The 15,870-nt window shown below is 43.6% G+C and overlaps 1 protein-coding gene across 12 annotated transcripts in view; it reads left to right on the top strand.

Annotated features, from left to right (window-relative positions):
- Window positions 1-15,870, top strand: part of TAOK3 (TAO kinase 3) — a 229,242-nt gene that overhangs the window by 130,328 nt on the left and 83,044 nt on the right. For all 12 annotated transcript variants that reach the window (XM_055235583.2, XM_055235581.2, XM_055235584.2 and 9 more), the window contains 5 exons: window positions 308-409; window positions 8,169-8,214; window positions 9,284-9,380; window positions 11,766-11,879; window positions 13,655-13,746. In XM_055235583.2, coding sequence (XP_055091558.1) covers window positions 308-409; window positions 8,169-8,214; window positions 9,284-9,380; window positions 11,766-11,879; window positions 13,655-13,746 — 451 coding nt within the window. The remainder of the gene's footprint in view (window positions 1-307; window positions 410-8,168; window positions 8,215-9,283; window positions 9,381-11,765; window positions 11,880-13,654; window positions 13,747-15,870) is intronic.

Genomic DNA, 15,870 nt, shown 5'->3' with positions numbered 1-15,870 from the left:
CTGTAGTCCCAGCTACTTGGGAGGCACGAGAATCACTTGAACCTTGAACCAGGCAGCAGAGGTTGCAGTGAGCTGAGATCGCGCCACTGCACTCCAGCCTGGGCAATAGAGCAAGACTCTGTCTCAACTAAAAAAAAAAAAAGAGAGAGAGAGAAAGAAATAGCATGTTTAAATAGCTTCTTCATTTATTAAACATTTACTTTATGTCCATTTACAATAATATAAATAATATATACATATACTTGATAGGAAATACTATTTTCCTATCAAAAATTAAATTAAAATGTTTCCTTTCTGACTTCAATAGAAATGGCAAGATATTCTTAAGGAAGTTAAATTTTTACGACAATTGAAGCATCCTAATACTATTGAGTACAAAGGCTGTTACTTGAAAGAGCACACTGCTTGGGTAAGTCGAAGGCCCTCTATTATCTTTCTTTTACTATTACATTTTTTTCTTTTTCTTTTTTCTGTTATCTATTTGATCTGTAAAATTATTAATTCCATTTCTGTTCCATTTAACTTTTGTTATCAGTATTTAACATTTGTTAATACTTTGGTGTGTCATATAGTATATATTCTGTAAGATTAAATGATATCTAGCCTATTAGAAATTCCATTCTATAAACACTCAAAAAGAGATGGTGAAAAGTTGACATCATTTTATAATTATTTGTTTGTAAAAGTAAAAGGCACAGCCTTATATTATCATCCTAGAATTTGTATCTTTGTCATTTCTCATCCTCCACTCCAGTTCCCCCCATATTTGGAATTGTCCTTGATGTTTTAATTGCTATGTGATTTTTACCAAACAGGGGCCACCATATGATTAAAATAAGAGACTTTTGTTCCACTCGTCATCTTATTGTGATATATATATATATATATATAAATATGTATACACATGCACACACACACACACACACACATATATATATATTTTTTGAGACAGATTCACTCTTGTTGCTCAGGCTGGAGTGCAGTGGTGTGATCTCAGCTAACTACAACCTCTGCCTCCTGGGTTCAAGTGATTCTTGAACCTCAGCCTCCCAAGTAGCTGGGACTACAGGCACACGCCACAACACCCAGCTAATTTTTTGTATTTTTAGTAGAGATAGGGTTCACCATGTTGGCCAGGCTGGTCTCGAACTCCTAACCTCAGGTGATCCACCTGCCTCAGCCTTCCAAAGTGCTGGGATTACAGGCATGAGCCATTGTGCTCGGCCCTTAGTATCTTTTTATATGATTGTATTTATGGTTTTAGGGTGGCGCATTAGGCACATTTAGGACGTGAAAATGTGATGCTTTCTACTTTTTCAAATTGCGCACTCCTACTTAAACTCCAATTTAACTAGCATTTATTGTTTACCATGTACCGACTCCTTTCCTGTATGTGATCTCTAATTAGGGAATGGAATTTTGTTCCTAAACAGACTATCAAACAGTATACTAAACGTACTCATTTCTGTTCAAGCAACTCTTATGTAGAGCTATTGCTTCCCTTCTGAAAATAAGAAATTAATCAAAGATGTATCTCATTATCTAGAAATCAGTTCCCTGGCAATCTCAGCTGTCTTGAAGGAGTCAAGAAAGGGATTTCAAGCAGGCAGAATAAATGTTACAAAATCCAAGTGCTAAAATCTCATGTATTTCAAGTCTTCAGAAAATCCTCCACACTGTTACTTGAAGCTCGTTTTCTCTCTTTTTTTAAAGACAGAGTTTTGCTCTTGTTGCCCAGGCTGGAGTGCAATGGCGCGATCTCGGCTGACCGCAACCTCCACCTCCCGGGTTCGAGTGATTCTCCTGTCTCAGCCATCCGAGTACCACACCCAGCTAATTTTGTATTTTTAGTAGCGACAGGGTTTCTCCATGTTGGTCAGGCTGGTCTCAAACTCCCGACCTCAGGTGATCCGCCCACCTCGGCCTCCCAAAGTGCTGGAATTACAGGTGTGAGCCACTGCACCCGGCCACCCGTTTATTCTTAGATTATATAGGCTGCTAATAAGCTTGGCTACCTGGTTTCTGTCTACAACTAATTTGATAGACCAATCAGAAAGAGCTCTAAGGAACTGAGCTGTTAGATACATGCATACAAACAGGCACAAGAATAATTTGACCATACAGAAAAAGTCAGGGGAGCTAGAAAGCAGACCTAGTAATTTAAAGGCAGAGCAGCCAGAGCTGTTTAGTGTCAGGAGCAAACAACCATCTCAGGTGCCTTTGTGTTATAGAATAATAGGGGAAAAAATATTTGTGACAAAAATGCTGAGTTTTTAAACATGTAATTTAAAACATTTAATGCAGCTATAAACATATTCATTCTATTCAGTTTTAAAGTTCTATGTTCACATTTCATATGCTCGGATTAAGGAGGTTATGTATGCATATTCAGTTACTTTTTAAATTTAGAAAATTATGTAATAAAATTTAGAAATGCTTCCATCAAAATTGATTACAGAAAAAGTAGTCCTTCCTTCCTTCCTTTCCTTCCTTCCTTCCTCCCTCCCTCCCTCCCTCCCTCCCTCCCTTCCTTCCTTCCTTCCTTCCTTCCTTCCTTCCTTCCTTCCTCTTTCTTCTTTTCCCTCTCTGGCCCAGGCTGCAATCTACTCAGCTTGCGGCTGCCCGCACCGCGGACTGCCTGGGTCGCGCGCCACCGCTGCCTGCCTTTTCTCCTTTCGCTGCAGGCACGCGTTCGCCATCTTGGCCACGCTCGTCGCCAGCTCCTCACGCCGAGTGCTCTGCCCGCCTCAGCCTCCCGAGCTACTGGAACTACAGACGGAGTCTCGCTCACCCAGTGCTCGGTGTTGCCCAGGCTGGAGTGCGGTGGCGTGGTCTGGCCTCGCGGCAGCCTCCGCCCCCCAGCCGCCTGCCTTGGCCTACCAGGGTGCTGGGATTGCAGCCCCTGCCCGGCCGCCGCCCCGTCTGGGAGGTGGGGAGCGCCTCTGCCCGGCCGCCCCGTCTGGGAAGTGAGGAGCGCCTCTGCCCGGCCACCCAACGTCTGGGAAGTGAGGAGCGCCTCTGCCCGGCCGCCCACCGTCTGGGAAGTGAGGAGCGCCTCTGCCCGGCCGCCCACCGTCTGGGAAGTGAGGAGCGCCTCTGCCCGGCCGCCCACCGTCTGGGAAGTGAGGAGCGCCTCTGCCCGGCCGCCCACCGTCTGGGAAGTGAGGAGCGCCTCTGCCCGGCCGCCCACAGTCTGGGAAGTGAGGAGCGCCTCTGCCCGGCCACCCACCGTCTGGGAAGTGAGGAGCGCCTCTGCCCGGCCACCCACCGTCTGGGAAGTGAGGAGCGCCTCTGCCCGGCCACCCACAGTCTGGGAAGTGAGGAGCGCCTCTGCCCGGCCACCCACTGTCTGGGAAGTGAGGAGCGCCTCTGCCCGGCCGCCCCGTCTGGGAAGTGAGGAGCGCCTCTGCCCGGCCACCCATCGTCTGGGAAGTGAGGAGCGCCTCTGCCCGGCCACCCACCGTCTGGGAAGTGAGGAGCGCCTCTGCCCGGCCACCCCGTCTGGGAAGTGAGGAGCGCCTCTGCCCGGCCGCCCCGTCTGGGAAGTGAGGAGCGCCTCTGCCCGGCCACCCATCGTCTGGGAAGTGAGGAGCGCCTCTGCCCGGCCTCCCATCGTCTGGGAGGTGAGGAGCGCCTCTGCCCGGCCGCCCCGTCCGGGAGGAAGTGAGGAGCGCCTCTGCCCGGCCGCCCGGTCCGGGAAGAAGTGAGGAGCGCCTCTGCCCGGCCGCCCCGTCCGGGAAGAAGTGAGGAGCGCCTCTGCCCGGCCGCCCCGTCTGGGAAGTGAGGAGCGCCTCTGCCCGGCCACCCATCGTCTGGGAAGTGAGGAGCGCCTCTGCCCGGCCACCCATCGTCTGGGAAGTGAGGAGCGCCTCTGCCCGGCCACCCCGTCTGGGAAGTGAGAAGCGCCTCTGCCCGGCCGCCCCGTCTGGGAGGTGAGGAGCGCCTCTGCCCGGCCACCCATCGTCTGGGAAGTGAGGAGCGCCTCTGCCCGGCCTCCCATCGTCTGGGAGGTGAGGAGCGCCTCTGCCCGGCCGCCCCGTCCGGGAGGAAGTGAGGAGCGCCTCTGCCCGGCCGCCCCGTCCGGGAAGAAGTGAGGAGCGCCTCTGCCCGGCCGCCCCGTCCGGGAAGAAATGAGGAGCGCCTCTGCCCGGGCGCCCCGTCCGGGAAGAAGTGAGGAGCGCCTCTGCCCGGCCGCCCCATCCGAGAAGAAGTGAGGAGCGCCTCTGCCTGGCCGCCCCATCTGGGAGGTGAGGAGCGCCTCTGCCCGGCCACCCACCGTCTGGGAAGTGAGGAGCGCCTCTGCCCGGCCACCCCGTCTGGGAAGTGAGGAGTGCCTCTGCCCGGCCACCCATCGTCTGGGAAGTGAGCAGCGCCTCTGCCCGGCCACCCATCGTCTGGGAGGTGAGGAGCGCCTCTGCCCGGCCGCCCCGTCCGGGAAGAAGTGAGGAGCGCCTCTGCCCGGCCGCCCCGTCCGGGAAGAAGTGAGGAGCGCCTCTGCCCGGCCGCCCCGTCCGGGAAGAACTGAGGAGCGCCTCTGCCCGGCCGCCCCGTCCGGGAAGAAGTGGGGAGCGCCTCTGCCCGGGCGCCCCGTCCGGGAAGAAGTGGGGAGCGCCTCTGCCCGGCCGCCCCGTCCGGGAAGAAGTGGGGAGCGCCTCTGCCCGGCCGCCCCGTCCGGGAAGAAGTGAGGAGCGCCTCTGCCCGGCCGCCCCATCTGGGAGGTGAGGAGCGCCTCTGCCCGGCCACCCACCGTCTGGGAAGTGAGGAGCGCCTCTGCCCGGCCACCCCGTCTGGGAAGTGAGGAGCGCCTCTGCCCGGCCACCCACCCTCTGGGAAGTGAGGAGCGCCTCTGCCCGGCCACCCACCGTCTGGGAAGTGAGGAGCGCCTCTGCCCGGCCGCCCCGTCTGGGAAGTGAGGAGCGCCTCTGCCCGGCCACCCATCGTCTGGGAAGTGAGCAGCGCCTCTGCCCGGCCACCCATCGTCTGGGAGGTGAGGAGCGCCTCTGCCCGGCCGCCCCGTCCGGGAAGAAGTGAGGAGCGCCTCTGCCCGGCCGCCCCGTCCGGGAAGAAGTGAGGAGCGCCTCTGCCCGGCCGCCCCGTCCGGGAAGAACTGAGGAGCGCCTCTGCCCGGCCGCCCCGTCCGGGAAGAAGTGAGGAGCGCCTCTGCCCGGCCACCCATCGTCTGGGAGGTGAGGAGCGCCTCTGCCCGGCCACCCATCGTCTGGGAGGTGAGGAGCGCCTCTGCCCGGCCACCCATCATCTGGGAAGTGAGGAGCGCCTCTGCCCGGCTGCCCCATCTGGGAAGTGAGGAGTGCCTCTGCCCGGCCACCCATCGTCTGGGAGGTGAGGAGCGCCTCTGCCCGGCCACCCATCGTCTGGTAAGTGAGGAGCGCCTCTGCCCGGCCACCCATCGTCTGGGAAGTGAGGAGCGCCTCTGCCCGGCCACCTATCGTCTGGGAAGAAGTGAGGAGCGTCTCTGCCTGGCCGCTCCGTCTGGGAAGTGAGGAGCTCCTCTGCCCAGCCGCCCTGTGTCTGGGTAGAAGTGAGGAGCTCCTCTGCCTGGCCGCTCCGTCTGGGAGGTCTACCACGGAGGCCAGAAGCAATGTGGGGGCTGGACGTGGTGGCTCACGCCTGTGGTCCCGGCACTCTGGGGGGCGAGGCGGGTTGATCACTTCGGGCTAGGAGTTCGAGACCAGTCTGGCCAACTTGGCGAAACATGAAGAATACAACAGACAAACCAACCAACCAACTCAGTGACAACAAAACAGGTCTACCCTGGAGTCATACTCTAATTTTTTCTATTTTCTTCCCTTTCTGATCCTTTATCCCACTTTCTTTTTCTTCCTCTTCCTTCTCCCTCTTCTTTGTCAAATAGAGGATTGAGTTATTATCACTGATCCATATAAAGTCCCTCTCTCATTTATTTTAACTCCCACCCCCCATTTCTATTCCCCGACTTCCCATGTGCAACCTTCCTAATATGTTTGATACGCATCTTTTTGTTTGTATGTATTTTTAGAAAATGTTTATTGTTTTTGTATGCAAAAATTAATAAAAAAAAAAAAAAAAAGAAAAAAAAAGAAAAAAAAAGAAAAAGTAGGGCACATAAAGGCTAGTGTTCATTATAACATTTACTTGTGGAATCTTCCATTTTATGATAAGAAATAAGATTAATGTTTCTGAATCTGTTTGTTTTTAATGTCAAGCAGAAAACTATAGTATGGTTTCTAAATTTTAAACTTCTAAACCTCTCATTGTTCTAAATTATTCCAGAAATGCAAGGTACATACTACATAAATATATAACTGTGAAACCATAACATATAAGACATAATCATATGTAATATATAAATAGTATTATAAGTATGTCTAATTTAATTGCATTCTATATAATATAGACACAGTATACTTATATTTATAATATGTTCATATATATTGATATTGATATATTGATATTTATAATATATAACTATAAAAGTATAATAGTTTCTAAATTTTAAGCTTCTAGACGTCGCATATTCTAAATTATCTCAGTAATGCAAGGTACATAATATAAATATATTTTCACATTAATTTTTTTAATGAAAGGAACTAATGTTGATATTGGTTATGTCTAGTTTATTATAGGAAATTTATATTTCATAATGAGCATCTACTATTCTTTTAAATAACAAAGTAATAATTTGTAGGAGTGCGAATGCTTGCATATGTGTGTGGAGATTGGTTGCTGAGCCCCGATAGTTTTGACCTTGACGACAAATCAGTAGTCTTGGACACCTAAAAATCAAGGATAAGAAAGGCCAGGCGCGGTGGCTTACGCCTGTAATCCCAGCACTTTGGGAGGCCTAAGTTGGGGGATCACGAGGTCAGGAGATCAAGACCAGCCTGGCCAACATGGTGAAACCTCATCTCTACTAAAAATACAAAAAAAAGAAAAAAAAAATCTAGGATAAGAGTACAGAAAGAGGCGAGGCGCAGTGGCTCACACCTGTAATCCCAACACTTTGGGAGGCTGAGGCGGGCAGATCACCTGAGGTCAGGAGTTTGAGACCAGCCTGACCAACATGGAGAAACCCCATCTCTACTAAAAATAAAAAATTAGCCGGGCGTGGTGGCACATGCCTGTAATCCCAGCTACTCAGGAGGCTGAGGCAGGAGAAGCGCTTGAACCCAGGAGGTAGAGGTTGCAGTGAGCCGAGATCGTGCCATTGCACTCCAGCCTAGGCAACAAGAGTGAACTCTGTCTCAAAAAAAAAAAAAAAAAAGAGTAAAGAAAGAGGTTTCTCACTTTTGCTTTTAGAAAGCCTCCACAGATTGCAAACCCAATAACTATCGATAGCCTCCACCTCTCGAGTTCCAGCGATTCTCCGGCCTTAGCCTCCCAAGTAGCTGGGACTACAGGTGCAAGCCGCCATGCGAAGCTAATTTTTGTATTTTTAGTAGAGATGGGGTTTCACCATGTTGACTAGGCTGGTCTTGAACTCCTGGCCTCAGGTGATCCGCCTGCCCTCAGCCTCCCAATGTGCTGGGATTACAGACGTGAGCCGCTGCACCCAGCCTATCAATAGTATTATAATAATATTATTCTGGAAATATTTTAAGATCTAAATGTAAATAACACACATATCTCAGGGATTCAAGGTAATGTAATGATACATAGCAGGCTATATCTTCAGATTCAGTTCAAAACAATATCTGTTTCTTGTTTAAAACTTTCTAAAGTGTGAAAAAAAAGGAATTTACTACTTACGGGTTTATTTTATTTAACTGGTATAACCCCAATATGGATTTTACTGGCTCATGTATTTGTTTGCCACTTTCTGAGTTACAAATTTATAGTACAACATAGTCACCTGAATCCTTTTTGAAATAAAGTAGTGAAGGAGTTAATAAATAAATTGACAATCTTGGCTTCACCGTTTATAGTAAATATTTCCATATCTAGTCCCCCAATAATCTTTAGGCCAATTTTAAGCAAGAAATAATAAAACCTGAGATGATGAAAATTATAAAAATCAATTAGTGCCAGATGACAAAAATTCAGTCCAAGTTCGAGTAGATCAGAATATTTATTCACCTAGTATTCTTAGTTCCTTGATTGGTTGTTTAGTTGGTTTCAGAAGTTTTTTAATTAACTTTCATTATTCTGAATATTATTTTAATCTCTTATAGTTGGTGATGGAATATTGCTTAGGCTCAGCCTCTGATTTATTAGAAGGTAAGAAAGAAGGAATTAAACTCTCCTTTCTGTTTTACTTTGATCAGAATGTTATCTACCGCCATACTAAAGTGTAGTTTGGGCAGTCTAATTGAATGATGGCTTGAGCTTTAGGGTTGTGTGGATAAGCCATGCACACTTCATCTCTTCAATGCCACTGAAAGTGTCTGAGTGATGTTAGCAGTCTTCCTGCTGTTTTAGTTCATGGCCCATCCAGGGCAGGTACTACCAAAATGTTTGGCTAATGTGATATGGTATGTGTAGCCAAAAACATCATATTCATGGGTATATGTGAAAGAGAGGTAGATAGTCTCACATTATATTGATATTAAACCCTTTCAGAAATCTTGACTGACCCAGTTCCTCTCTGCAGATGCTGCTATGACCAGAGGCTGTGTTAAAAATTTACTTTAAAAAAAATATCTTGAGCCAGGCACAGAGGCTAACACCTGTAATACCAGCTACTTAGGAGTCTGAGACAGGAGGATCACTTGAGCCCAGGAGTTCAAGGCTGCAGTGAGCTTTGATTGAAACACTGCACTCCAGCCTGGGAGCCTGGGTAACAGAGTGAGACCCCTGCCTCAAAAAAAAAAAAAAAAAAAAATTAAACCACTCTTGATCTCTGAATAGAAATTGCTTATTAGCTGCTTTCACAAATAATGAAAACCTGTAGTTTGAAGGGGTAATTAAAGATGGCTTTGTGGCAGGGGAGAATAATATAACCTAGAACACTCCAGACATTAAAATGTTGGAAGGGACTGGTTAATTTGGGCCTGGTTAATTGGAATCAGTGTGGCTTGGCTTGCAACTGATAAGTAAATTAACAATGCATCATTTAAGGAATATCAGGCTTTCTTTGTTTTATTTTTGTTTTGAAGGGTCATTTGTGTTTATGCACTTGGGTTTCCTGTTGTCTGATCACTTATTCTCTTCTATAGAAGATCTAGGTGAATGTTCCGAAATTGTCATGTGAGAAAGTATGTAACTCAGTCTGGTATAGCTGTATAAAATGACAAAATGAGGAATGAAACTGATCATCTACTGACTTTTTTTTTTTTTCCTTCCTCAGTTCATAAAAAACCACTTCAGGAAGTAGAGATCGCTGCCATTACTCATGGAGCCTTGCATGGACTAGCCTACCTACATTCTCATGCATTGATTCATAGGTAAGATTAGAGTTCTTTTCAGTTACAGGACTGTCTATTCCAGGAACCTTGAAAATTAGTGCATGCTCCAATTTTTAGGTTGCCTAAGCATTCATGGGAAGCAAATAGATTGCTTCTTCTGGATATGAAGGATAAAGTTGCCAGAATTTAGCTTCTATCTCTTATTCTCTCCTATGTGTCCACAATTATATAATCTTTGTTCAGTAGGTAACTGTTCTCCAGGCTAAGTGTCGCAGGGAAATTTGAAAAAGGGCCCACCAATCTTTAGATACTGTGTCATGAAGAAAAGAAAAGAAAATTAACCTTCCTTGCATATATTTATCTCTTAGCAAAGTTATTGTCCCTTTCCTATTACAAATAACAAGCTAGTCTTATATAAATATATGCTATTTTGTAACTTTAAAATATTTCCCATTTCTATAGTTCTTGTGGATACTTAGGAAGATATTATCTTTACTGTATTTTGGCAGATGAAGAGACCAGGGCTCAGAAAGACTTAACTTGCCCAGAGTTTCGCAGAATTTAAGTAATATATTAAGGATTGAAACTCAAGTTTCTTGACTCCTATTGTAGGGCTTTTCACTGCCTTGTATTTTCTCTACCACAACCACACTCTCCTCCCTGCAACCTCCCTCCCTTTATTAACTTCTAGAGAAAGATGTTACCAATCTTTCCTTCTCTCAGTAATGAACTTTTAATACAGTTACATTAATGAATGAGGGGAGGAGGAGTGAAATATTAGGTATAAAGAATCTGAGATGGCTCACAAATGAAAGAAAACAACTGGCATTTACTAGGAAGAATTGAAACTATTGGGTTATGGTTCCTCTTTTGCTTCTGTTTTAATCACCCCAGTGTAGCCATGACCACTTACTGGTACCACAAAAGCAGAACTTCCTAAAGATAGGCAGACCGAAATCCTGCTGGGAATTAAGGACAAAGAGTGAACCTAATCATGTTAATAAATACTGATTAAATAAAATTATCATAATGTCTATGGATCTGACAACTTTTTGTAATTATATGTCTTTGGTACCAAGGTGTTAATACTACTGCCAACTTGCTCGTGATTATTTTGCCTGCTCTCATTTAAAGCTATAGTTCAATTTTCTGTGCCATTATTACCTTAATCTGCACATTAGCTTAATGTTTTAGTCTGTATTATACTTTATCTTCTTTAGTATGTAAAATAATTTGTTGAAGAGTCAAAATACTTATAAAGAATGTTTTTTAAATTTAAAAGTAAATACTATGTCTCAGATTTTTATTGTTTTGATTTTAAAGGCAATTCAATCTCCTAATTAAAGTAGAGAAAATATATTTTTCTGTTGTGAAGAAAAATAAATAATGCATTTTTTTTTAGTTCTGTCTGCCAATGCCTAATGTCACCATGAGGAAGGAAACTGAATTTTCAAGGGAAGTTTTTATAAAAGTTATTTTGAAGCATTTGAATCTTATCATTTTCAGCTTTACATAAATTTTCCTCATCTTCTCTGTTTTATCTTTTCACTGACCATCAACTTCCAATTCATGGTTTCTAGTGCTCATTACACCTCATGCCTTTTTTAAAAAGAATAAGGAGTACATCCACACCTTCTCATTCTAAATTACCATACTGAAAAATGAATTTTTTAAATTATATTTTTAAAACTTTTTGCTATATAATACCTTTATTAGCTTTAGTAGTAACCAGATGCAATTCTTTGTAGTAATACAATAGAAATGTAATTTCCTAACCCCTAATCCTTGTTTGTTTTGATCTTTCAGGGTCTTCTTTTTACTGTACAGAGTTATTTTTAAAATATCACCTTCTATATAACATGTACCTCAAATGCCTTAGAGTTGCAGTTACAATTAAAGACAGAGAGAAAGGGTCACAGGCAAGAAAGAAAAGGTATGTGTGTAGTTGAGGTTTATTGGTAGGTGGTCAATACGGAATCATTGCAGGTTTGTTTAGGCTCCAAAAATGTCACATAATTTGGAAAAGCAGAAAAAGCAGTTAAAATTGGTACCAATTTTCTCAGCACAGGGAATACTATTGATAACTGGATTTAGCCTTTAAGAATATGCCTTTGTAAGTGTAGCAGCTGAATAGGTTTTCTTTTTCACCATGTCTGCCTTTTTTCTCATTATATTCCCTCCCTCTGAAGAAAGCTCTACCTTTAAGTAATTACTATGACCTATCTGCAAGTACACCCAGGAATCTGGGCCCCCTTACAACATGCAGTAATTACTAAATCTCCTTCTGGCTATGTGAGCAAGGTTTTTTTTTGTTTTGTTTTGTTTTTTAAAAATAAACTTTTTGTCTTATTAATTGCATGCTCTGACCTATTCCATAATCAAAATTGAAAAGTAATTTTCTAACCCTTTTATTTTTTCCTATAGGGATATTAAAGCAGGAAATATTCTTCTAACAGAGCCAGGTCAGGTAAAACTAGCTGATTTTGGATCTGCCTCAATGGCTTCTCCTGCCAACTCCTTCGTGGGCACACCTTACTGGTATGTAGAATTAGGCTATATGACATAGTTTTAAAATCAGCATGCATGAACTCATGGTACTGGTTTGGCTTGGTTTTGTTACAGTGTCTTACCAATGTCCCTCAAAATGAGGTTTCATTTGAGAAGGATAGAAAGCCCACTGGCATAAAAAGAAGCACTCTCGCTTAGTATAAAATTTACAATGACTTTAAATTGTGTAGTTAAGGCTGGTGTCACTGTGTAAACTGAGCAGGATTATCAATTCGCTGATCAAGTTCAAGTTTTTTATTTCATTTGCAGTTTCTTTTGAACTTTTCTCTTGAGGCAAAGCCTCCAGGTAAGGACAGGGCAGCTTCTTTCACCTTCCCTGACTAGCCAACAAGCAGAGATGGTACCTTTCAGTGAAAGAAATCCAAGTTCTTGTCTTTGTTGAGTTCTCTGATAGGTTACCTTGCTTGTCAGTCTGGCTCAGAGTTTTTCACCCTATTCTTTTCCAGATTATTTTCCTTCCTTTCCTAGACACGTTGGAATTTCATTATGCCTTACAGAATGACTTAGATCTCTGCAAAATTACTTGTCTAGTAAAAAAAATCAGCTAGTCTTTGAATTTTTTTTTCTATCACCAAATAACATTTACCAAGCAACTGCTTACACATCATAATAGAGTACAGTTCTGTTCAAAGCATACGAAACAGATAGGGCCCCTGCCCTCCTAATGAAGATACATTATGGACAAACAAGTAAAGTAACATCTATTACTACAACCTGGGGTTTTTGTAGGTTTTAGTATCTTTGGAACAGCTGATTATATTGCTTTATATGGTTCCATAAAGTATTTTTCATGTTGTTTAATTATTTTAAAAGAATATGGCCAGGCGTGGTGGCCTATGCCTGTAATCCCAGCTACTCGGGAGGCTGAGGCATGAGAATTGCTTGAACCCAGGAGGCAGAGGCTGCAGTACGCCAAGATGGCGCCACTGCACCCCAACCTGGGCTACAAAGTGAGACTCTCAACAAAAAAAAAAAAAAAGAGGCCAGGCACGGTGGCTCACATCTGTAATCCCAGCACTTTGGGAGTCCGAGGCAGGTGGATAACGAGGTCAGGAGATCAAAACCATCCTGGCTAACATGGTGAAACCACGTCTCTACTAAAAATATAAAAAATTAGCCAGGCATGGTGGCAGGCGCCTGTAGTCCCAGCTACTTGTAGTTCCAGCTACTTGGGAGTCTGAGACAGGAGAATGGCATGAACCCAGGAGGCAGAGCTTGCAGTGAGCTGAGATCGCACCACTGCACTCCGGCCTGGGCGACAGAGCCAGACTCCGTCTCAAAAAAAAGGAAAAAAAACGAATATTTCCTGCTTTATTTAATTACTTTAAACAATATGAAAAATACTTTATGGAACTATATAAAGCAATATAATCAGATGTTCCAAAGTAATTATTTAAGTATTTTATGTTCTTCATCCTTTACAAATCTCTGTAAAGTTGCTATGAGAATTATCTCCATTTTACAGATGAAGAAACTGATGTACAGATAGGTTAAGTAACTTGCCTAAGATCAAACTGATAGTAAGGGGTGGAGCCAGTCTTTATTGAAAATGTATTGTGTCGTGTAAATCACCAAGTAGATTATATTTTGAATAGTGTTTTTCAAAATTATTTGTGTAAGGAAATAATATCTATATCAGATGAAATTTCAGAATACCCTTAAGAACAGCTATTTCATTGAATCACTTTCCTGGAGAAATTTTGTTTTTAATCTACAACTTGAGTTTTGTACCTTATGTTTTGTAGGATGGCTCCAGAGGTGATCTTAGCTATGGATGAAGGACAGTATGATGGGAAAGTTGATATTTGGTCACTTGGCATCACTTGTATTGAATTGGGTGAGTAAAGAGTTATTTGTTTTCATTGTATTTTTTAAAATTCTATTTTGCAGATGAATTTTCATTGTATTTTTAAGAATCATTATGGGCTGGGCGCGGTGGCTCATGCTTGTAATCCCAGCACTTTGGGAGGCGGAGGCGGGCGGATCACGAGGTCAGGAGATCGAGACCACGGTGAAACCCCGTCTCTACTAAAAAATACAAAAAATTAGCCGGGCGCGGTGGCGGGCGCCTGTAGTCCCAGCTACTCAGAGAGGCTGAGGCAGGAGAATGGCGTGAACCCGGGAGGCGGAGCTTGCAGTGAGCCGAGATTGCGCCACTGCACTCCAGCCTGGGCGACAGAGCGAGACTCCGTCTCAAAAAAAAAAAAAAAAAAAAAAAAAAAAGAATCATTATGATTAGGAGTTATTCATCTGGCTATTACTTAATGAGTTACTGGTATGTGTGTGCTAGGCAATGTGAATTTATTAGATTTTTTATACTCTTATAATACAGAAGATCGCTTTCTCTCTGCTACATTTTCGTGTTATTATTTTTATTTTATTTATTTATTTTTATTTTTTATTTTTTGAGACAGAGTCTTACTCTGTTATCCAGGCTGGAGTGCAGTGGTGCAGTCTCGGCTCATTGCAACCTCCACCTCCCAAGTTCAAGCAATTCTTCTGCTTTAGCCTCTTGAGTGCCTGGGATTATAGGCACCTGCCACCAAGTCTGGCTAATTTTTATATTTTGGTAGAGACAGGGGTTTTCTGTGTTGGCCAGGCTGGTCTCAAACTCCTAACCTCAAGTGATCTGCCTGCCTCGACCTCCCAAAGCACTGGGATTATACATGTGAGACACCACGCCCAGCCTCATGTTATTAATTTAATTGAAGGAGTTGAAGCAGATATGGCAGTTAAGAAATGAAATACAAAATAGTACATAGTAATATATGAAAAATATCCATTCTCCATACTATGAATGATAATATCTGTCCTACCTTTATGGGAGTTTCCATTACCTTAATTTATACTCCATCTTGTATTAGGGAAATCTGAAAAAGTAATAGAAAGCTTATCAGAGATCTGATTCTAAAACCGTATTTGACCCATGTAGAGCACAACTATGAAGAAAACTTTGTGTTAGAAGATAAACTTCAGCCATGAAGTTATTCCCCAAATATTGTTACAGTTATCTAAAATTGTCTAAAGTGCCACAGAATCTCTCCTTTGGTTGTATATTTTGAACTTTAATATATCTTAAACTTACTTCTATCTAGTGGTATACTGGTAAATTTAACAAATGAATCTCTTATGGAGAGGGGAAAAGGCCTTGATTTGTAGCTTTGCCAGTTTCCATGGTGTAAATACTCACTATAGCCAATGGTATTCACTAAATGTGAAACTGGGGAAAGATGTGCACAATGGGCCTTCCAAAGCCAGTATGTGCTAGCTACAGCATAATACTGCCTTTATCTACATATTTTCATAAATTTTAAATCAAAAATGTTAAACTTTTTAAAAAATCAGTTTTTAAAAAATTCTTTTTTTTTTTCTTTTTTCTTTTTTTTTTTTTTTTTTTTTTGTTGAGACACAGTCTTGCTCTGTCACCCAGGCTGGATTGCAACGGTGCAGTCTTGGCTCACTACAGCCTCTGTCTCCTGGGTTCAAGCAATTCTCCTGCCTCAGCCACCCAAGTAGCTGGGATTACAGGCATGCACCACCACGCCTGGCTAATTTTGTATTTTTAGTAGAGATGGGGTTTTGCCATGTTGGCCAGGCTGGTCTCGAACTCTTGACTTCAGATGATCCACCCACCTCAGCCTCCCAAAGTGCTGGGATTACAGGCATGAGCCACTGTGCCTGGCCTAAAAAAATTCTTTGTCTAATTTTTTAAGATATCAATTTCATGTAATTCTATTCAGGTTTCCAAACTGATCCTATAAGAATTTCTGAGTTCTAGTTGGAGTCACAGACTATGGTTTTCTCTTTTCCTAAAATGTTAGGCCAACTTGGGATACTTTATATTACATTGCCAATGTTTCATTGACCCCTTCCAACAAAACAACATATGATAAAGTTGTACAATTTGTCTGGATTTTTTTTTTACATTAAAGAAATAGTAATTTAAAAAAAAAAAAAAAAC

Source organism: Symphalangus syndactylus, chromosome 13 (assembly GCF_028878055.3).
Source record: "Symphalangus syndactylus isolate Jambi chromosome 13, NHGRI_mSymSyn1-v2.1_pri, whole genome shotgun sequence".
In the NCBI taxonomy this organism is placed as follows: Eukaryota; Metazoa; Chordata; class Mammalia; order Primates; family Hylobatidae; genus Symphalangus; species Symphalangus syndactylus.
The sequence above is the reverse complement of the archived record's forward strand: the minus strand, read 5'-3'. Positions and strand labels throughout refer to the sequence as shown.